This window comes from Gopherus flavomarginatus, chromosome 1 (assembly GCF_025201925.1).
Source record: "Gopherus flavomarginatus isolate rGopFla2 chromosome 1, rGopFla2.mat.asm, whole genome shotgun sequence".
NCBI classification, from domain to species: domain Eukaryota; kingdom Metazoa; phylum Chordata; order Testudines; family Testudinidae; genus Gopherus; species Gopherus flavomarginatus.
In genome coordinates this window covers 271,614,235-271,638,270 of record NC_066617.1, presented here as the reverse complement: position 1 = coordinate 271,638,270, position 24,036 = coordinate 271,614,235, and the positions used below count along the sequence as shown (strand labels likewise).

Sequence of the window (24,036 nt, the reverse complement as noted above, 5' to 3'; positions counted from 1 at the left end):
GGGTGCTTACGAAAACGGACTGTAAACCAGTGAAATGCACCTTGATGGATAGAGGGGCACTCAGGAAACCCCAGACATTCAGATCTCCCATCTCAGTCAGAACCAGCTGTACCCAAAGGCTAAGGGGTCAAGTCAGAAAATTCCAGCATTCCCAAATCAGAACTATCCAGGGTTCAAAGGCCAGAAGCCTCCTCTTTCATTTACACTGGGAATTGCAGCAGATGCCAATATCATCTTTACAGCCTCCTGACATGATCATAACTCATTGAGCTCTGAAACCTAGACCAATTTTCCCCTCTAATTTGTTGTATTGCCATTGATTCTTGACACTCCCATCCCCTTCATCCCAAGCCTGTCCTGCCATTGCAACCCTTCAGCTGGTTAACTTCCTTATTCATGTCCATTGTATTAATCGCCCTCATCTCCTTTTACCCATCTTCCTTCTCTTATACCTACAGCCACTTCCCCCTGCTCACCATTCTTCTGCCCCACTACAACCAATGAGTGCTAACACAAATGTATTCCCATTGCACTCTCTTCCTATATATGTGTGTGTGTGTGTGTGTGTGTGTGTGTGTACACACACACACACACAGACACGATGTACCCCAATCATGCCCCTGCATTTTGTCTGTATGTTGTATCCCTTTCATCCATTTTAGATTGTAAACTCTTTGAGGTAGGGATGATGTCAACTACAATATAAGACATAACACCGTCATCTGAAAAAGTAGTTAGAGCTCTTTTTTTCTACCAGCATTATTTCAGACTTGTATTTTCTGTTTCATGAAGTTGTGAGTTCCCAAGGAGAGTGTCACCTTATTGTCATCCTCATTGGGAGGAACTACATTCATGTCAAGACAATCTGACCATGTGTATTCAGAGCTGTTAAATAAAACCAGTTTAATGCTTGCAGTCCTCCATAAAAAGCACATTCACCACCGGACCTGTGGGAGAAATGAACTTTATAGGAATTTGGAACATTTCCTTTGTGAATAAGAATGAAGAAAAGACTGATTTCTCCTTAAGAGGGAAGAAGGATTCAGAATTCTGTGAGATAATCTCTGAGAGGAGAAATTCTTATCTTGCCCTTTCTGGAGTCCCTGTTTCATATATCCACCAACACTTAGTCAGGAGATTTCAACAGGAGAATGGAGAAAGACTAAAAGTAGACCCCAATTTATTTTGCTTGGCTATATGCCTTCACAACCTTCCAGCAGCTTTTTAGACTTACTCTATACCCAAGTTTGCATCAGGGCAGTGGTGAGGTATTAGGTCCAAAACTTTGCATGCTGCCATTTGGATAAATATCAATGATGGGCTTTTTCTCAAGTTGCCCTAGACAACAAGGCCGAGGCCACAGGAAGTACACAATGGACTGTCCTAGTGGGAATTGTCATGTATCTTTTGGATCCTCGGGGCAAATCCATGCTCAATATGCAAGCAACTGAAGAGCCCAGAAATCCTGATTGGTTAATAAGGGATTTTTTTGTTGTTGTAGTTTTAGGGGTTTTTTAAGGGCATTCATCCCTCAGAAAGGAAGCAGAACATTCCTAGAATGGCAAAAGGGGACCAAACTTTGTATTTAGGATATTTTCTGCCCTTTGAAAAGCTTCTCAGCCATTTTTCAAGAGAAAAATGAAAGCTTTAAGCTCCTGCATGCATTCTCAGTGAAAAAAAGAAAACTGAGCAACACAGATGGGATAAAGTAAGAGAAAAACAGTACCAAAAAGTACCAAGCGTAGTTGTGTTACCTTCTATGTTAAAGCATAAGAGAAACCTCAAACACGAATCTTTCCGTGGAGAAGAAATACCTTTTTGTATTTGGCATTATTAAAACTTGGCTCAACTGATTTACTGTCAAGAATTGGATCATTTCAAAAAAAAGAAATGAAAGCCAAGAGATGATTAGTAAAGCTTGTAATTTCAGATGAAACACCAACCAAAACTCATACAGAACAGATCAGCCTTCATTTCAGGCTAGTCTGCTAACTAAATATCTCCTGCAAATAAGTCGCAGGTTAACAACTTAATTTTTTGAGCCATTCAGGTCAAAAACAGGATCAAGTCTAAAAAACATCTCTGTTTTTAAAAACAGACTACCACAAATCAAGGCCTGACAAAATTATTAACCTTGATAAAAAGCAGGTACTGGGTCGTTTCTAATAATTTTATGCAATTTTATTACATTTTCAATGCATTCTAACATTGAACAATAATCTAAAAGTGAGAATATTCTAAGTTTAGACTGATCTAAATAAACTAAATAAATTCAATGTCCCCAATGACGAGTCTGGTACTTACACAAATTTCATTTCTTCCTGCCTTTGGTAAAACAGACACATATACTATTTTATTCTTAAGATGGGTCTTGAAGCAAACTCTTTACAAACTATAAGCAGTTCACTCTGTTTTTAGGATTAAAGGGGAAAAATATTTCCCCCTGTATTGAAAACTATTCTGCTATTCTACTGATGTTCTTGTCCATAAAAATTTGACAATCGAACAAAATCTTTCACTGTAACACACAAAAACAAGCATCATCTTACCTTTAAATAAGATCCATAATATTTGGTTACATAAGGACTGTCACACTGACTCAGCACTGTGATTTCTTGTTGGATGTCCTCTATTTCATCTTCAGCTTCTTCTAAATCAATAATTTTTATAGCAACCACTTTCTGAGTTTGATTGTCAATTCCTTTAAAAACCTCACCAAAAGAGCCCTTGCCAATTTTCTCCAGTTTTGTAAACAGTTCTTCTGGATCTGCTTGTAGAGTCTGTTAAATTTACAAAAAGAAAAAGATATTCAATACTTACAGTGTTACAAACAAAAACGTTAAACACTTCCAAAGACAAGGACTAGTGACTTTCCACAACTCATTAGATCCTATGGAATCTTATGTATAACGCTACTCTCCCACCTCCGGACTTATCTGTCTTTTCTGCATCCTTTATTTTCCTATTTTTCCACATTTTACCGCTGTGCTCTCAACCTGACCCTCCTCCAGTTCAAATGTAATTTCTGTTCCATTCTTTACTGGATACAAAGGTATCTTTGAATTACTGATTTTTTAGCAGATTTCTTTATGCAACCCAAGCGCTACTCAGTACTTGCCAGCCTTCCTCCAAATTCTAATTTAAATGGTTACTCAAAATCTTGTTAGTTTTCTGTACCAGCATACTAGTTAACTTAAAGTCAAGTCCATCTCTTTTGAAGAAAAGAGGGCTTATACAAAAAAGTTCAATACTGCCTAATAAGTATTAGCCCCTCTTTTTTAATATGATCTACTTATCCAAGCTGTCAGATAGGGTGGCTAAAAATCCATTTTTTTAATTAAAACTTTTATTTAAATTGAATTTTTTTAAATTAAATACAGTTTTTAAAATTTGAAAGTGACAACCTATGTTAAGCATTTTAATAGATTATAATAACTGTAGACCTTTACATTAAATATAGCAAATAATATTAAACAATACATGTCTGCTGAAAAGTTTTAAAGGAAGTCAAACCACTGAACTGGTGAGTGTCACTGGCTAAGCACCGAGACTCAAAAGTTTGTTAAGTACTAAATAAGTTTTTGACAAGAGATAGCCTCTTCATGAATTTTCTTCATGCATACAGTTTCTTCAACTAGTTCATTTCAATGACTAGTTCATTTAAAATTAAGCAACTATTGGGAGCTGAAAAGCTTGTTTTCCTCCTCCAATATATGAATAAAAACTAGGTGTGAGAGGATGAGACCTACTAGTTCTAAAAATCCTGAAGGACAAATTTGACCAGAAAAAAAAAAAATCAATCAGTTCAATACAGTATAGATAATGCTTCCTTTATTTAATAAATCAGTTAGTTTTAAATGCAAAGCATGTTTTGATAAACTTATTTTATTTATTATGTATCCAGAACATATAAAGCAATATTACTCAACTAAAGAAAATTTGAAAATGTGTTTTTGTGCATATTAATTGAATTCCATCCAAATGCAATTTGATACAAATCAAATATAGACAATTAATCTAGTTAAATAAGAAAATGCATCATTCACCATTTTCGAACATCATAAAGTAAAAAGTAAAAAACTGAATAAATGTAAGTTAAACTTCATAAATTGTTTAAATAAATGGGGAAGATATAGCGCATCCTCCTGGTTAGTGGGAAGCAACACCAAATTCAGTGTAAAAACTATATTTAGTTTCAAAGCAACATGTTTTAATGGTAATCAACCAATGAGAATCAATCTTAGGATAGTAACTAAAAAGTACAAATGCAAAACATTATTAAAATTTGATTATTTAAATCAAGGTTTCCTGCTTGCTGACTTAAATCATTATTAAAATTGGTAATTTAAAATCGCTTTAATTTAAATCAATCCACTATGCTTTCAATTTGGTCATGCATATGTGGAAATGAAAGCATTTCAAAGCATATCAGCAGGTCTATTTTTTTCCCTAATAACTAGGGCCCTACCAAATTCACAGCCATGAAAAATGCATCACAAACCATGAAATCTGGTTTCCCCCTCGTGAAATCTGGTCTTTTATGTGCTTTTACCCTATACTATACAGACATCAAAGGGGAGACCAGAGTTACTCAAATTGGGGGTCCTGACCCAAAAGGGAGTTGCCAGGGGGGTCACAATGTTATCGGGGGGCAGGGGGGAGGTGCAGTATTACCACCTTTACTACTGCACTGCCTTCAGGCTGGGGTGGCCAGAGAGCAGCAGCTGTTGGACAGGCACCCAGATGAAAAGGCGGTGCCGCACCAGCAACATTTCAGAAGTATAATACTATGCCACCCTTACCTCTGCACTGCTGCCTTCAGAGCTGGGTGGCTGGAGAGTGGTGGTTGCTGACTGAGGGCCCAGCTCAATACCATACCATGCCATCCTTACTTCAGCACTGCTGCTGGCGGTGGCTCTGTCTTCAGAGCTGGGCTCCCACCAGCAGCTGCACAGCAGTAAGGGAAGCAGTATCACAACTCCCCACACACACACACACAATAACCTTGCGACCCTCCCACAACTCCTTTTTGGGTCAGAAACCCTACAATTACAGCATGGTAAAATTTCAGACTTAAATAGTCGAAATTATGACATTTACTATTTTAAAAATCCTATGACCGTGAAATTGATCAAAATGGACCATGAATTTGGTAGGGCCCTATTAATAACCCAAGGCTTCAAGTATGAACTCTGGTCAAATGTAATCAGCAAGCATGTTTTCTTGAGTACCTCTAGTCTTTGTACAAACACAGGCCTTTCACTCATTAGTAGCACTGTCAAAGCTTTTCTAGCCATCATTTTATTGTTCACCCGCCACCAAAGGCTATCTGCAATCTATTCACCTTGACTTGAATTTCAGTTCAGCTCTCCACAAGCAGCTTTGATCTTCACTACAAACCTCACAAAACTGTGCATATACACATATTTTCTTGGCAGCAGCACGGAGACACATTTAGACACAACATGAAACCAGTTCATGTAAATCTGTCATAAAAAGCCTCAAGCCTTCAAATTCAATATATCGTTTCTCTTTGCTTTGAAGTAATAGTTTCAAAAGCATCAGCAACAATTAGTTCCAGGAAAGAAACGCCACAAAACATTGCTCTACAAAAATCTCTCTCCCCCCTACAGTCCGCAACAGTTTTGCTTTCAATTATGTGCAGGAAGAAGTTATTTCCTGCAGCAGGTGGGAAACTTAAATTTAAGACAGAAGCAGGATGCAGAGAATAAACTGTGGTCAACTCCACTCAGCTGCATCTAGTCTTACTATAATTTTTTTAAAAGCAGATTGTTAACTACAAACGACATTTTAATATTTGGATCTATTATCTAGGGCTGCCATCTCTTCAAAAATAAAAAAAAAATTAAACTGACCAACTAGCACTGGAATGGGTTAACTAGGGTGGTGGTGGTGGAATCTCCTTCCTTAGAGGTTTTTAAGGTCAGGCTTGACAAAGCCCTGGGCTGGGATGATTTAGCTGGGGTTGGTCCTGCTTTGAGCACAGAGTTGGACTATATGACCTCTTGAGGTCCCTTCCAACCCTGATTTTCTATGATCTTATAAGATTTTCAAGGTGAATGGGAGTGTTATACAACTACTAGTTTTAAGATGACAGCTAAATACTCCATTAAATACGTTCTATGGAAAATAAGACATTAACCTTGTGAATTCCAGATTAATTGTTGGAAATTTTTACAACAAAAGGGATGCACCTTTCACTCACAGTACTGTAAATTCACCGTAATTGGGGTAACTACACTCTTGGGATGTTTCCTGGTGAACACAGTTCACCTAATGATAGCAGTGACTGCTGCATTTTAAGGATTGTATTAGCAAAATATTTGCTCAATGAAGATGCATTTAGCCTGTGCCAAGGAGTTAAATATTATTTCACCAGGTGTAAAACTGAGCTCCAATTATTTAATTCAGAAATTTATAATTTCTAAAAAGAAAAAAGAAAATCATTTTTATTCACTACAGTTCTCCTAACACATACACACACCCCGTCTTCCCCATTTTCCGTCTTCCACACAAACTTAGACAATTACTATTCAATTAAGAAATATACTATTGATTCTTCAAAAACCATGCCTCAGTTCAACTGGATTTTCATGAAGAAAGCCAATCCAAACTAGTTAAACAAAAACTGAGACAATGTTACTTCTGAAAGACCTGTTCAATTTGCACTATATTTTTGTGGCAGACCTTTAAGAAGACAGACTAAAGAAAAACTACTAAACTAAAATGCAGCAGAGAACAGTGTGGGATATCAACAATATCTATTACAGACACTGTCGATATTTATATAGATACAGATGAATACATACATACACATGCACACACAATTATATCTAGTCCAACCCCCAACTAATCATCCCAGCCAGGGCTTTCTCAAACCTGACCTTAAAAACCTCTAAGGAAGGAGATTCCACCACCTCCCTAGGTAACCCATTCCAGTGCTTTACCATCCTCCTAGTGAAAAAGTTTTTCCTAATATCCAAACAGACACCTCTGTCCCCGCTGCAACTTGAGACCATTATTCCTTGTTCTATCATCTGCTACCACTGAGAATAGTCTAGATCTATCCTCTTTGGAACCCCCTCTCAAGCAGTTGAAAGCAGCTACCAAATCCCCCCTCATTCTTCTCTTCTGCAGACTAAACAATCCCTGTTCCCTCAGCCTCTCCTCATAAGTCATGTGCTCCAACCCCCTAATCATTTTTGTTGCCCTCCGCTGGACTCTTTCCAACTTTTCCACATCCTTCTTGTAGTGTGGGGCCCAAAAGTGGACACAGTACTCCAGATGAGGCCTCATCAATATCGAATAGAGGGGAATAATCACGTTCCTCTATCTGCAGGCAATGTTCCTACTTATATAGCCCATAATGCCGTTAGCCTTCTCGGCAACAAGGGCACATTGTTGACTCATATCCAGCTTCTCGTCCACTGTATCTCTAGGTCCTTTTCTGCAGAACTGCTGCCTAGCCACTCGGTCCCTAGTCTGCAGCAGTGCATGGGAGTCTTCCGTCCTAAGTCCAGGACTCTGGACTTGTCCTTGTTGAACTTTATCAGATTTCTTTTGGCCCAATCTTCTAATCTGTCCAGGTCCCTCTGTATCCTATCTCTACCCTCCAGCATATCTACCATTCCTCCCAGTTTAGTGTCATCTGCAAACTTGCTGAGGGTGCAATCCATGCCATCTTCCAGATCATTAATAAAGATATTGAACAAAACCAGCCCCAGGACCGACTTTTGGGGCACGCACTTGATATCAGCTGCCAACTAGACATGGAGCCATTGATCACTACCCGTTGAGCCTGACGATCTAGCCAGCTTTCTAGCCACCTTATAATCCATTCATCCAGCCCATACCTCTTTAACTTGCCAGCAAAAATAAAGTGGGAGACCATATCAAAAGCTTTGCTAAAGTCAAGGAACAACATGTCCCCTGCTTTCCCCTCATCCACAGAGCCAGTTATCTCATCATAGAAGGCAACTAGGTTAGTCGGGCATGATTTGGTGAATCCATGCTGACTGTTCCTGATCACTTTCCTCTCCTCTAAGTGCTTCAAAATTGATTCCTTGAGGACCTGCGCCATGATTTTTCCAGGGACTGAGGTGAGGTTGACTGGCCTGTAGTTCCCTGGATCCTCTTTCTTCCCTTTTTTAAAGATGGGCACTACATTAGCCTTCTTCCAGTGAGGACCTACCCCGATCACCACGAGTTTTCAAAGATAAAGGCCAATGGCTCTGCAATCACATCCATCAACTCGTTTAGCACCCTCAGATGCAGTGCGTCCGGCATCATGGACGTGTGCTCGTCCAGCTTTTCTAAACAGTCCTGAACCACTTCTTTCTCGACAGAGGGCTGGTCACCTCCTCCCTATACTGTGCTACTTAGTGCAGTAATCTAGGAGCTGATCTTATTTGTGAAGACAGAGGTGAAAAAAGCATTGAGTACATTAGCTTTTTCCACATCCTCTGTCACTAGATTGCCTCCCCCATTCAGTAAGGGGCCCAAACTTTCCCTGACTTTCTTCTTGTGGCTAACATATGTCATAAACAGATAGCTAAGGGTTAATGTCTCTTTCACCTGAAGCACCTGACCAGAGGACCAATCAGGAAACAGGATTTTTTCAACTCTGGGTGGAGGGAAGTTTGTGTCTGAGTTCTTTGTCTTCTGCCTGTATGCTCTCTCGGATGAGAAGTGATTTCTGTTTCCTGCTTTCTAATCTTCTGTTTCCAAGTTGTGAGTACAAATATAGTAAGACAGTAAGGTTTCTATTGTTTTCTTTGTATTTACATGTCTATAGTTGCTGGAGTGCTTTGAATTGTATTCTTTTTGAATAAGGCTGTTTATTCATGTTTCTTTTAAGCAATTGACCCTGTATTTGTCACCTTAATACAGAGAGACCATTTGTATGTATTTTTCTTTCTTTTTTATATAAAGCTTTCTTTTAAGACCTGTTGGAGTTTTTCTTTAGTGAGGAACTCCAGGGAATTGAGTCTGCAGCTCACCAGGGAATTGGTGGGAGGAAGAAGTCAAGGGGAGATCTGTGTGTGTTAGATTTACTAGCCTGACTTTGCATTCCCTCTGGGTGAAGAGAGAAGTGCTTTTGTTTCCAGGACTGGAATTATAGAGGGTGGACTCCCTCTGCTTAGATTCACGGAGGTTGCTTCTGTGTATCTCTCCAGGAGCACCTGGAGGGGGGAAGGGAAAAGATTTATTTCCCTTTGTTGTGAGACTCAAGGGATTTGGGTCTTAGGGTCCCCAGGGAAGGGTTTCGGGGGGACCAGAGTGCCCCAAAACACTCTAATTTTTTGGGTGGTGGCAGCAGTACCAGGTCCAAGCTAGTAACTAAGCTTGGAGGTTTTCATGCTAACCCCCATATTTTGGACGCTAAGGTCCAAATCTGGGACTAGGTTATTGACAACATACCTCTAGAAACTCTTCTTAACATCCCTTGCTAGCTGCAACTCCAATTTTGCCTTCCTGATTTCACTCCTGCATGCCTGAGCAATATTTTTATACTCCTCCCTGATCATCTGTCCAATCTTCCAATTCTTGTAAGCTTCTTTTTTGTGTTTAAGATCAGCAAGGATTTCACTGTTAAGCCAAGCTGGTCGCCTGTCATATTTAATATTCTTTCTACACATCGGGATGGTTTGTTCCTGCAACTTAAATAAGGATTCTTTATAATAGAGCCAGGTCTCCTGGACTCCTTTCTCCATCATGTTATTCTCCCAGGAGATCCTCCCATCAGTTCCCTGAGGGAGTCAAAGTCTGCTTTTCTGAAGTCCAGGATTCGTATTCTGCTGCTCTCCTTTCTTCCTTGTGTCAAGATCCTGAACTCGACCATCTCATGGTCACTGCATCCCAGGTTCCAATCCACTTTTGCTTCCCCTAGTAATTCTTCCCTGTTAGGGGCAGAGCTCTTCTTGACCTGATGCTCACAAGTTGGTTCCTCCAGCACTTGCACTAGGAAATTGTCCCCTACACTTTTCAAAAACTTCCTGGATTGTCTGTGCACTGCTCTCCCAGCAGATATCAGGGTGACTGAAGTCTCCCATGAGAACTAGGGCCTGCGCTCTAGTAAATTCTGTTAGTTGCCGGAAGAAAGCCTCGTCCACCTCATCCCTCCGGTCTGGTGGTCTGTAGCAGATTCCCACCATGACATCACCCTTGTTGCTCACACTTCTAAACTTAATCCTGAGACTCTCAGGTTTTTCTGCAGTTTCATACCAGAGCTCTGAGCAGTCATACTGCTCTCTTGCATACAATGCAACCTCTCCAACTTTTCTGCCCTGCCTGTCCTTCCTGAACAGTTTATATACATCCATGACAGTACCCCGGTCATGTGAGTTATCCCACCAAGTCTCTGTATTCCAAGTACTTCATAATTCCTTGACTGTGCCAGGACTTCCAGTTCTCCCTGCTTGTTTCCCAGGCTTCTTGCATTTGTGTATAGGCACTTAAGATAATTCGCTGATCATCCTGCTCTCTCAGTATGAGGCAGGAGTCATCCTCTCTTACGCTCTCCTGCGCATGCTTCCTCCTGGTATCCCACTTCCCCACTTACCTCAGGGCTTTGGTCTCCTTTGCCCAGTGAACCTAGTTTAAAGCCCTCCTCACTACGTCAGTCAGCCAGCTTGCAAAGATGCTCTTCCCGCTCTTCATTAGGTGGAGCCCGTCTCTGCCTAGCAATCCTCCTTCTTGGAACACCATCCTATTGTCAAAGAATCCAAAGCCTTCTCTCTGACACCACCTGCGTAACCATTCGTTGACTTCCACAATTCGACTGTCTCTACCCAGGCCTTTTCCTGCCTCAAGGAGGATGGATGAGTACAATACTTGCACATTAAACTCCTTTATATTTCTTCCCAGAGCCATGTAGTCTGCAGTGATCCGCTTAAGATCATTCTTGGCAATATCATTAGTGCCCACGTGGAGAAGCAGGAAGGGGTAGCGATCCAAGGGCTTGATAAGTCTTGGCAGTCTCTCCGTCACATCGTGAATCCTAGCTCCTGGCAAGCAACAGACTTCTCGGTTTTCCCAACCCGCCTCCTTCTCTTGGGAGTGGTGGTCACTAGGACAGTGCATCTCATGCCTTCCAATCAATGGAGTCTCCTTCTGCTTCTCCCTTCCCTCAGATGTATCATCTAGCCCAGTGGTTCTCAAACTAGGGCCGCCACTCATTCAGGGAAAGCCCCTGGCAGGCCGGGCCGGTTTGTTTACCTGCTGCGTCCGCAGGTTCAGCCGATCACAGCTCCCAGTGGCTGAGGCTCGCCACTCCAGGCTAATGGGGGTGGCAGGAAGTGGCAGCCAGTACACCCCTTGGCCCACGATGCTTCCTGAAGCTCTCATTAGCCTGGAGTGGTGAACCGCGGCAACTGGGAGCTGCGATCAGCCGAACCTGCGGACGTGGCAGGTAAACTAACCGGCCCGGCCCACCAGGGGCTTTCCCTGAACAAGCAGTGGCCCTAGTTTGAGAACCACTGATCTAGTCCAGTCTTCGAATTAGTACTTGTGGAGAGAATATGAAAACGGTTGCTCACCTGTATCTGCATTGCTGGTACATGGATGCTCCTCTTTCTTCTTCTGGAGGTCACACGCAGCTAGTTTTTAAGCCAGACCAATCTGTATTTTAGCAAAGAACAGCATGGAACCTCTTTCATCACAAGACTCCATGTCTCTATCCTTACAACAGGAATGAACTTTATATAGGCGTAACCGTCAGGAAAATGCATTTCAAAGGGTGACTGGACTACAGAAGTGAGGGGCAAAAACACCTCAAGCTATCTCTCTCTCTCTCCTAAGACAAAGGAACCAGACTTTTGACTTAGGAGGGAGACCCTGACCTGAGAATTTGGTACCAATGTTGCTGTGAATTTTACCTTGAACCAAAGTCGAGCTTGTTAAGTTTTAGCTACTAAAAAGCATTTTATTTTTATTTCCTTTGTAACCATTTCTGACTTTAATACCTTATACTTGTACTAAGGATGTAAATATCATTTTAAAGAGTACCCATTTAAACTATTAAAATTATATTGGTTAACCGATTCGGGCCTCAAAATGCTCAGGATAGCACCCTCCTCCCTTGCCTCAGACATATGGGAAAGGGCAGCTGAACTCATACCAGGGGTGACACAATAGGCCTACCCAGGAGAGCCTAGGCAATTGAGGGGGCCCAGCACCCTCCTCACATCCTCAGTACCCTGGAACAGGGAGAGGTGCCCTAGGCACCTAATTTGTCCCAATGCGGTCTCCACAGTTGCTCTGTGCCACCCCAGCAGCAGCTTCCCTTCCTTTCAATTATCAGCTGAAACTGCAGCACCAACCAGCGCACCTTCCGCCCCTGCAGCCAAACCCCTTCCAGTGGTACAGGAGTAGCCAAGGACTACTTTACTATTTTAGGCCTACACCTCCTGCCCTTCCCTCCTCGGCCTAAACGCACTCCCCCTGCCTGGCTAGTCACCCCCCACGAAGCCCCCGGCCCAGTGGTTTTCTCATCCTGCTTCCCTGAACTGACAGGCATTTCTTGGCCTAGCAAGTAGTATCCTTCCGCCAGCATAATCGTCCCTGGGTCCATGCAAGTATTTCCCCTCCTCGCACTGAGGCAAAGACCCCACTAGACTAAAGTGTTAATATCAACCCAGCCCCTTTAAAAGGAGGCTGGGCTCCCAGTGACCTCTCATGAGGCCCGTCTCTTCCTGGTTGCCATAGTCACCTCTTGCCAGCATCCCAAAACGGCATCTCTGCTGCAGGAGAACCTCTTTGAAACCGACGCACAGGCCCTGACCCCCAACAAGGACTTCTACTAGCTGATCATCACCCTGAAGGAGGTGGGTGAACGAGGGAGGTTTAATGGTAAGATTAATACTTACTGGTTAACTGTTTATTATTTTACATTCCTAATTTGTGTTCAATTAAAATCTCTCTTTGCAGTTAAACAAACTTGTTTTATTTTTAATCTTAACTAATCCAGTGTAGCATTTAAATTGAATTGTTTGATAACTCTAGTTAAAGTAACAAACTGTTGAATATTGACCCTTCACAGGGGCAAAGGATCTTTAATGTCTGAACTGTCCAGGAAAGGGCTAGACAGTGCAGAACATGCTCTGGGGAAAATTCAGGACTCTGAGTGTGTTGGAGTCATCCTGCAAGTAATAACCAAGACTGGTGAAGGCCAGAGTGTGATTGAAGTACTGCTGACAGGATTCTGGAGTCAGAGTTGCTGAACCAGGGCTGCTGCTAAACAGAGACACTCAGGGTGTGACCTGCATGCTCTTAGGCTGTTTGTGAGCAGCCCTGGTTGAGAGCTACAGCACCCATGATTTCAGGGCAGGCAGTGACACAACCCCATGCTAGTCTGGATTGCACTGCACAATATGCCAGTAGGCTAGACCCACACAGGCACTTAGGCACATGCCTTCCGAGGGGGAGCTGGAATGCTTGGGGTGGCAAGAAGTACTCCACGGGCAGTCCCTCTAGAGCAGGAGGCACTTTGAGAGAGTAGGGTAGCCTCCTCCTGATCGACTAGCTCCTGGCCGAATTCCAAGATAAGCCGCCCTAACCAAGCGAACACCGGCTCGCCTGGTTCCCGGCCGGTGTCACTAATAAACTCCTTCATCTCCGCTTTGCTGCGGGTATGCCATTCATAGGTGACATTTTGTGTTCTGGTTGGGTCCACTTTAGTGCATGTTAGCTGCACTGGCGTGGCCTCAACGGAACTGGGAGCTATCACTTCGGGGGTTGGCGGTGGTAAAGCTGGGAGCTGACTTCCCTGGGTTTATGTCGGGGGTTGGGGGTGGTAGAGCCGGGTATAAACCGGGAGCTGACGGGTATGGTGGAGGAGAGGATTCGGGGATTTTAAGACCTGGCAGGGAGGGAGGAAGTGGGTTTCAGACGATGACTGGGTCGCACCGGAAGCCTTGGGGGTATCGTTCATCTCTCGAGCGGTGGAAGTTAGAGCCCCCATGGCAATAGTCAATTTATCTAGGGCCAGGCCTGGGATTTTGTGATAGGCGCTGGCAACAGCTTCTGATTTATACTGGTCAGGACGAAGCTTTTTAGATACCTTCCCATCCTCTAACTCCTGAATGAGCTGAATTACTAGTTCATGCGCGGAGCCCCCGCTTGGGAGTCTCGGGGGGTTAATGGTAGGCGGACAGGTGCCCCCGGCCGCTTTTAAAGTTTTTCGAGCATCTTTCCACAAATGAGCCGGATCAGTCCCAGCATCAGCTTCCCCCGACTTGATACATGTCGGCTGATAACTGGCCTCCGTGGGGGTTAGCTGAAGGCCCATGTGGCACGTTAAAAGACAACCTGCGGCACCGATGGATAGGCTAGCAGTATAGGTCTGGCTTGAGTAGCCGGTTCCAATAATGCAATTCCAATTAATTGCCTCAGAGTGCCCCGATCGAGTAAAACATGATATTGAAAATGATTAAACTCATCATCGGGGGGTTTGTCAGTGACCTTGGTTCGCTACAGACAGTTAAAAGTGCACAAGTGGCAGGGAACAATTTTCCTCACTCAATCCTATTCGTGACGCCATGTCCAAGACCAGTGCAGGTTCGAGTAAGTATTTGATTGAGAGAGGAAAATCAAAACGTGACAGATTGAAATTTCAAAGCATGTGGCTGTTTATTAACTCCACCAGAGAGGTCCTTTGGGGCCATCTGCCTGTCCCAAGTCAGGATAAAGGAGGAGGGCTGGGCGTGGGGCTAGCAACTCCACCCCGTAAAAAAATCAACCTGCTACAGAAATGGCAACAATAGAGACAACAGAGACTTTTACCCTGGGAAAAGAAGGGTCTTCAATTCGAAGATGCATGACTCAGGGTGGTAAAAGCCGTGAGGAAGCCACTAAGCCGATTACGCTTCTTGCAACCAGGAGGATTACCATAGGCACATGGAACGCGAGGACCATGTACGAGTCAGGAAAGACGGCGAAGGTTGCAGCAGAGATAAGGAGCAACAACCTGACCCTATTAGGCATTAGCGAGACAAGATGGACGCAAGCGGGGCAGAGACGACTGTTCACAGGAGAGTTGTTGCTGTATTCAAGACATGAAGAGAGCGACGCACCCCACACACAGGGAGTAGGCCTCATGTTGTTCAAGCAGGCACAGAGAGCACTGATTGGTTGGAAGGCACATGGTCCCAGGATCATCACGGCATCCTTCAGAACTAAAATGAAGAGGATTAAGATGAATGTTGTTCAGTGCTATGTTCCAATTAATGACATTGAAGAGGAGGACAAAGATTATTTTTACCACAGACTCCAGAAAATATTAGAGATTCTCCCAGACAAAGACATCATCATCCTTATGGGAGACTTTAATGCCAAAATTGGACCTGACAACACAGGATACGAACAAGTCATGGAGATCCACGCTCTGGGAGAGATGAGTGAGAATGGAGAGAGATTTGTGTGCACTTAACAACCTGGTCATAGGAGGCACCATCTTTCCTCACAAGCGGATCCACAAGAGTACCAAGGTATCACTAGCAGGCACGACAGAAAATCAGATCGATCATGTCTGCATTAGCAAGAAGTTTAGAAGATCTTTCCAGGACATTAGAGTTAGAAGAGGAGCAGACGTGGCGTCCGACCATCACTTAGTGGTGGCCAGATTGAAGCTGAAGCTGAAAAAGAACTGAATAGACACGTCAGACAGAAGAGTGAAGTACAACGTCATCCTTCTGAAGGACCATAAGACCAAGGAAGATTTTGGATTGAGGCTGAAGAATAAGTTTTCAGTATTACAGGATTGGTCTGAGGAAGAGGAAGACAGTGTACTAAACAGATGGCAGAAAGTGAGAGAGACACTTAGGTCAGTATGCCAGGAAGTGCTTGGGATTAAGAAACACCAGCAGAAAGAGTGGATCACAGCAGAGACCCTGATCAAGATAGAAGACAGAAAGAAGGCGGTAGCAGTCAACAACAGCAGGACTAGAGCAGCAAAGGCCAAAGCTCAAAAACAGTATGCTGAAGCCCACAGAGCAGTGAAGAGGAATATCAGGAAGGACAAGAGAGAGTATGTGGATGAACTGGCAGCAGAAGTGGAGCAGGCAGCATACAGCGGTAATATGAAACAGCTGTATGATACTACCAAGCGACTGTCTGGAAAGTTCAGCAAGCCAGAACGTCCCATTAAAGATAAGCAGGGAAAGTCTATAACAGGAATAGAACAACAGATAAACAGATGGGCAGAGCACTTTGAGGAACTCCTGAATAGACCAGCACCACCAAATCCACCAGATATCAATTCAGCTAACGAGGACCTCCCAATTAATTGTGATAAACCAACCAGAGACGAGATCAGAAAAGCCATCACCATGATGAAGAATAGGAAGGCGGCTGGACCTGATGACATCCCAGCAGAGGCCCTGAAAGCAGACCTGGATGCATCAGTGGAAATGCTGTACCCCCTCTTTGAGAAGATATGGGAAGAAGAAGTGATTCCGGTAGACTGGAAAAAGGGATATCTCATCAAAATCCCCAAGAAAGGAGACCTTAGCAACTGTGCTAATTATAGAGGAATCACACTCCTGTCAGTGCCAGGAAAGGTCTTCAACCGATTCCTCTTAGAGAGAATGAAGGATGCCGTCGATCCACAGCTACAAGATGAACAGGCAGGTTTCCGGCAGAACAGATAATGCACAGACCAGATAGCAACGCTTCGCATCATAGTCGAGCAGTCTATAGAGTGGAACTCCTCGTTGTACATCAATTTTGTTGACTATGAGAAAGCGTTCGACAGCATGGATCAAGAGACCCTTTGGAAGCTCCTTTGGCACTACGGCATCCCAGCAAATGTGGTCAACCTGATCAAGAACTCATATGACGGTATACACTGTAGAGTGATCCATGGAGGGCAGCTTACTAACAGCTTCCAGGTGCAAACTGGAGTCAGGCAAGGATGCTTGTCATCACCACTTCTCCTTCTTCTCGTCATCGATTGGATTATGAAGACATCCACCTACAAGCGTAGGAACGGAATCCAGTGGACACTGTGGACCCAGCTTGATGACCTGGACTTTGCTGACGACCTTGCACTCCTTTCGCATAGTAAACAGCAGATGCAAGAGAAGATCAACGTAGTGGCAGCCACATCATCACAGGTTGGCCTCAACATTCACAAGGACAAGACCAAGATCCTTAGGATTAACTCCACTAGCAATGACGCAGTCACACTGAATGGAAGCCCCCTGGAAGAAGTGCAGTCCTTCACCTACCTAGGTAGCATCATCGACCAGGAGGGTGGCACAGACGCAGACATCAAAGTAAGGATTGGTAAGGCAAGAGCAGCCTTCTTAAAGCTCAAGCACATCTGGAGCTCTAGAGAGCTGTATTTGGCAATAAAAATTCGACTGTTCAACTCCAATGTGAAATCAGTCCTATTGTATGGAGCTGAAACCTGGAGGACAACCAAAACAACCACCAGGAAGATCCAGACCTTCATAAATAGTTGCCTCAGAAGGATTCTTCAGATCCGCTGGCCAGACACCATCAGTAACATCCACCTCTTGGAGAGGACCTGTCAACTCCCAGCAGAGGAAGAAATCAGAAGGAGAAGATGGGGTTGGATAGACATACACTACACAAGCAGCCAACTAACATCACCAGATAGGCATTGCGGTGGAACCCCCAAGGCAAGCTGAAAAGAGGCCGTCCAAGAAACACCTGGCGACGTGACCTTCAGGCTGATAGCAAAAAAATGGGCTATACCTGGAACCAGTTAGAACGCATGGCCGAGGATAGAGGACTCTGGAGATCTGTTGTTGGCGGCCCACACCCCGATTGGGGTGACGGGCATGAATGAGTGAGTGGCTGTTTATTAACGGGGATAAGTTACAACTTGGGCCAGGGAAGGGTAATTTATCAACTAGAAATACTATCAGAATAAAACCATACACAACTTAAAACAGTCTATTTACATCTAACAACAAAAAACCAAACGATCTACGATCAACTGTTCACTAAAATTCAAAGCAGATACACAAAACTGAGTAAACTGTACACGCATTAACCGAATGTTGTAAAATACACCAACCAACCACAATAGCAATTAATACAACAATTTGACTCTCATATACTGTATACACAACTTTGCACCACGTAAGGGAAGGGAAAAAAGGAAAGAGGCTAAGCAAACAGAGTATTTACAGAAATTAAAATGCACATACCACATTCCAAGCGCAGCTATCCAGCAGTACAGACACCGAGAGCATGACGAATTGATGGGAAATAATCCAAAAAAAACAAAACAAAATGACACGACGCAAACCGGCAAAATCCGGAGGAGACCCTGGCTGAAAGGGTGATCAGGCCTTTCAGCTAACACGAGGATACTCCTGCCGTTTTTGGCGCGAGACATAGTTTTATTTGATGACTCCTACTTGTGTCAGCGTCTGATTGGCTCCTTCGCCTTCCAGGTTCCGAGCTGGTGCCCTCTATGTAAACAGGATCTGCACCCGGCACACTACTTTTTTGCACACGACACCCTACTCTTTTGCACTTGGCACTAACTTGACCCACAATTGACCAGACAGAAGGTTCGAGAATAGGCAGACGGCACTATAATGTTGCACATCACACCATAGGGTAGCACACAGCACACTTGTAGCACACGGCCCTGCAGTAGCACGAGGCACACAGCCGCATACTGACCTTTTGACCGACAATTGGCCATACAGACGCCATGTTTGAGCATAGGTTTAGGGTTGCGACAAATAGTAAGAAAAGCCACTGTTTCAGAGGTGTTGCACCCTCACTGTAACATTACTGTGGAAGGAAAAAAACTTGTTCTACTTGTCAGGAAATACTTCCCTCCCAAAATGTGAAGGGATGAAACTACACTTTCAGTACCTTCACATCCTGTGTCCTACCTGTCACTTTTAACAAAGAAACCCAGACATTTGCCTCCTACTATCCACATGGTTTTCCTGCTATAACAGCCTCATTTTTAATATAATCACATACAACAAGCTCATGTTAAACATCTGGGCTGCAAAAACACCAAACTGTTATACCAGCAGAGATCTGGATCATTTTTTATTATAATCTCTCTCATATCTATTTTTGTTCACTAAGAAGAAGAGACTAATTTATTCTGCAGTTGAGTGGAATACCTTTGATAAACAAAATATGTATCTTACAACAAAAGCAATCACATTCCACAATCTTACATTCTTAATAGTATTTTGTTGATTTTATATACAATAGGGATGTAAATACCATTTAAAAAGTTAAGCATTTAAACAATATGTCATTTAAAGGGTTAATTGTTCAAGAGGCTAGGGTCCATCTGGCCAGCACGGCTGGGCCCACTCCGGCTGGCGTGGGAGTTAACGGTTAAGCAGGGCCGCTGCAAGGATATTTTGCACCCTAGGCGAAACTTCCACCTTGCGCCCCTCCCCCACCGCTACCCCCGGAGCATCGCTTATTATAAACTTTAAAAAATGAATACTGCATAATGTGGCATTGTTCATTAGAATTAATACACATTCAGCTTGAAAATTTATTAATTTCATTATTTAGTCTACATATTTAATGAAAATAAATGAATAATCTGACTGGCTGGCTTTGGGCACGGGGGTGCGGCAGGGATTGGCTGGAGACAGGGGGTGTGGGGCTAGCTGGCTTCGAGCAGGGGGGTGCAGTAGGGGTTGGCTAGAGACGAGAGCATGGGAATGGCTGGCTTCGAACAAGGCAGGGGATGCGGAGCTGGTTGGAGATGGGGTGTGGGGTTGGCTGAAGACAGGGAGTGTGGGGTTGGCTTCAGCTGGTGACAGGGGGTGTGGGGCTGGCTTCAGGCAGGGGGGAATGGCAGGGGATGGCTGGAGACAGGTGGTGTGGGGCTGGCTGCAGGTAGGACAGGGGGTGCGGGTAGGGCAGGGGGTGCGGGGCTGGCTGCAGACAGGGCAGGGTGTACAGCAGGGGCTGGCTGCGGGCAGGGTGGCAGGTACCAGGACCTTCCCTAAATATTCTGGAGTCCTACGCAGCCCCCAGGCGGGGGGGAGGTGCCCCAGGCCTCTGTGGAAGGAGCAGAAGGGTGGGCTAAGGCCTCCTCAGGGGGGCGGGGCTGGCTTGGAAGGCAGGGGGAACCATCCCACCCAGCACTCACCAGCGGCGCGGCTGTGGCCGGGTCTCTGCACTTCCCCCTGCCAGTGAGTGCAGGCCTAGCCCTGCTGCAGAGGATGGGGGGCGGGGCTGAGCAGAGGTGGGGGCCCTGGGGCAGAGCCGGAGCAGCGCAGTGCCCCTGGTGGCCGGAGGAGGAATGACATCACTTCCCAGTGGGCCGGAGCTGATCAAAGCCGCAGGTCCCCTCGCACAGCCGCGGGAAGAGGGTTACATATTTAGCAGGCGCCAAGTGAGCATCCCAGATATTTTGGGCATTGCTTTTTGGCGCTCTCAAATCTTGGCGCCCTAGGCGGCCACCTAGTTTGCCTAGTGGTCACACCGGCCCTGCGGTTAAGGCAGTTAACCGGTAAGACTATGCTTCTACATTCCTAATATATAAACTACTAAATTCACTTATTCTTTTAAAACTATTGACTAGATAAACATAAGGATCCATGAGAAACTATACTACAAAAAGAACCATGACACTACATTATTCTCCCCCTTTGTGCTTTCTGAATTTCATTTCATGTATTCAGTCCTCTCTGGGAACCTACTCCATTCTGATTCTATGCCGCTAAGAGAAAATAAAAACAAAATAATTCATTCTGAAATGTTTCTAATCCTTTACATTAATTCCTCCAGAGATTTCCCTATATATATCTTCATTGCTTCCTTTCCTAGCCTCTCCACCACTCTGTGAATTTCCGCTTTAAGTAAAAAAGATTAAACTTTCAACTACATTACCACCGTCTGAGACAAATGTTTTCTCTGTCTGATTTTCCTCTTTTCACGTATAAACAATATTCACTAATCACAAATGCAGCTGAATTTGATTTTAGGGCTACATTCCTCATCATAAATATTGTTATCTGAATTCAAACTTCAAAATTTGTCTAACTCCGAAATAAACCAATGTTTAAAATATACTTATTTTACTGGTGTCATCTTACCTGGCGGACTTGTTCATTTTCTCAGTGTTTCATCCATTTCTGAGGCCGCGAAGACCCTTCCACTTCACACAGAAGGTCTTTCACATAGGCCTTAACCTTAGACATAAGACCAGAAGATCTGACTCCAGACTACCACCTCAGAAAAATAGGAGCAGCCACGCTACAAGCCAGACTGTTGTAATTCACTTGTAAGACGTCCACAGACACTACATACAACTGAGTCACTAGCTTTTTTTTTATTTGTTTTTCTACTCTTCAAAAAGGAAACTGATTACAGGTAGCACCTAGCCCCAAAGATTACATTGGTTCTTGGTCATAACATCTTGGAAATTCACCATTCAGATACCAAGAGTATTTATGAGTAGACTGGATGAAGATCCCAGCAGAAATCAATCTTTTGGGCATCTTTATCTCATAGGAAGCTCAGCCTGCCTCTGATTTTGGGTCTCCAAACACAACCGCAGGCTACAGATCCTCCATCTAGCACCCCTTCTGATAGCTGAGTCCCTGTAGTCCAACTACCTAGTCTCCATCACTAGTGCTAGCTATCAGAGGCTCTCCATTAGCTTAAGCATACCCTTTTCCAGAGCTCCAACCTTGAAGGCACTCTGGTTTATCATTTACCTCTTCAAGGACATGTGATAATTGAAGTATATAACACACAGGCTTAGCAACGTTTTGTTTGATGGTTGGGGATTTTTTTGTGTTTGTTTTATACACGATTACACTTTAAATAACAAGAGATATACACATATCTAGATAAAATAATATAATACCTATACACCATCTCTGGAGTGTTCTTTGGGATTTGAGTCAGTGGCTTATAAGGATGACCAGGGCATTTCCTCCCCCCTACCCTCCTATGCATGGCTTCTCCTCTGGTCTCTTATCATCCTCTTTAGCACAGCTAGTTAGATAATCTCCCTTTTATAACTTCCAGTCCCTTTGTCAGGTGATCAAAGTCTCTCATCAGGTGATCAGCTGCTTAGTTACCAGTTTTCCTGGGCAGACTGGTTCTCTTGTGGAAGTATTTTGGACAAGGAGTTGACTACTGCCCATGAATAGAGCACCAACAAGGTTTAATTACCTTTCGTTGTTAGCCCTATGTCACCATCCCCTGGAATTTTAGACCGAGCAGGAAATAAGCCCCATATTCAACATGGAACTCTCAAGTCTGACACAATACACACAGACAATCCCCAATATCAAAAAGAATTCAAAAGCTAAACATTGACATATTCTCCAAATTGTCAAACCACAGTTATAAGTTTACTTTTAAATGCAGTCTGATATGGTCTGCTCCTGTAATGCTATGTACAGATATCTTGCACATAAATAATCAATCAATCAGGAAGAGAAAGCCCACCTTCCTGAAACAATTTGTAAATTCTGAAAAGTGAAAGAAACTGAATACTAACAAAAACATGATTTAATCTTATACCTTTTGAGGTGCATGTGGGAAGGGATGGGGGAAGGAAGACCAAAAAATTCCACCTGCAGTAATCCTTGTTTAGACTCCCTAACAGTAATATTAATCATGATTAATGGCACTGTTAATAATAGAATACATTTATTTAAATATTCTGATGTTCTACTACATTTTCAAATATACTGATTTCAACTACAACACAGAATCATAGATTATTAGGGTTGGAAGGGACCTCAGGAGATCATCAAGTACAACCCCCTGCTCAAGGCAGGACCAATTGCCAAATGGTCCCCTCGAGGACTGAACTCTCAACCCTGGGTTTAGCAGGCCAATGCTCAAACCACGGAGCTATCCCTCCCCTCCAATAATTTATGGAGATATACCTATCTCATAGAGCTGGAAGGGACAAGTGTACACTGCTCACTTTATATTATTTTTTACTACAAATATTTGCACTGTAAAAATGATAAAAACAGTATTTTTCAATTCACCTCATACAAGTACTGTAGTGCAATCTCTGTCGTGAAAGTGCAACTTACAAATGTAGATTTTTTTGTCACATAACTGCACTCAAAAACAAAACAATGCAAAAAACTTCAGCGCCTACAAGTACATTCAGTCAATGGCATTTTATTGTTTAACAATGCAATTAAAACTGAAATTGATCATGATTTTTTGAGTTAATCACGTGAGTTAACTGTGATTAATCAACAGCCCTAATTAATAGTATTTTATAGTAGAAATTCAACTGAAATTGGTAGTTCCCACTCATCTGAAGGCTGGAGTTAGATCTAGACTAGCGGCTCTCAACCTTTCCAGACTATTATACCCCTTTCAGGAGTCTGATTTGTCTTGCGTACCTCTAAGTTTCACCTCACTTAAAAACTACTTGCTTACAAAAAACAGACATAAAAATACAAAAAGTTCACAGCATAATATTACTGAAAAATTGTTTATTTTCTCACTTTTACCATATAAAATAAATCAACTGGAATATAAATATTGTACTTACATTTCAGTGAATAGTATATAGAGCAGCATAAGCAAGTCATTGTAGGTATGAAATTTTAGTTTGTACTGACTTCGTTAGTTCTTTTAATGTAGCCTGTTGTAAAACTAGGCAAATATCTAGATGAGTCAACGTACCCACTGGAAGACTTCTAAGTATCCCCAAGGGTACACACACCCCTGGTTGCAAACCGACGATCCAGACTACAGTTCCAGGGATAAAACACTGAGGAAATTTAATTTGTAGGCCATTAGAGACTTTCCAATGACCAGCCCTGCCAAACTCCACATGCTTTAAGTGAGTGAGAAGCTTTCCTAAAGTAGAAAGATAAAGGTCATGTGTAAAGAAGGGGGAGGGCCCAAAAAAAAGCACACTGATGATTAAGTTTGGGGATGAACCTTAATTTGAATGAGTTACATGTTAGGGCTCTGAACTGATTCCTGCTCTGCTCTGGTGAAATGCATGGAAAAAGAAAATACATTACTTTATTCACAAGAAGCTGATATTATATT

The 24,036-nt window shown here is 43.3% G+C and overlaps 1 protein-coding gene across 3 annotated transcripts in view; it reads right to left on the bottom strand.

Moving 5' to 3' along the window:
- The window catches only part of STK24 (serine/threonine kinase 24), a 127,083-nt gene that overhangs the window by 99,559 nt on the left and 3,488 nt on the right, over nucleotides 1-24,036 (bottom strand). For 2 of the 3 annotated variants that reach the window (XM_050949817.1, XM_050949834.1), the window contains exon 2: nucleotides 2,550-2,780. The exons of the other annotated variant lie outside the window; for it this stretch is intronic. In XM_050949817.1, the coding sequence (XP_050805774.1) occupies nucleotides 2,550-2,780 (231 nt within the window). The remainder of the gene's footprint in view (nucleotides 1-2,549; nucleotides 2,781-24,036) is intronic. 3 annotated transcript variants of the gene reach the window in all.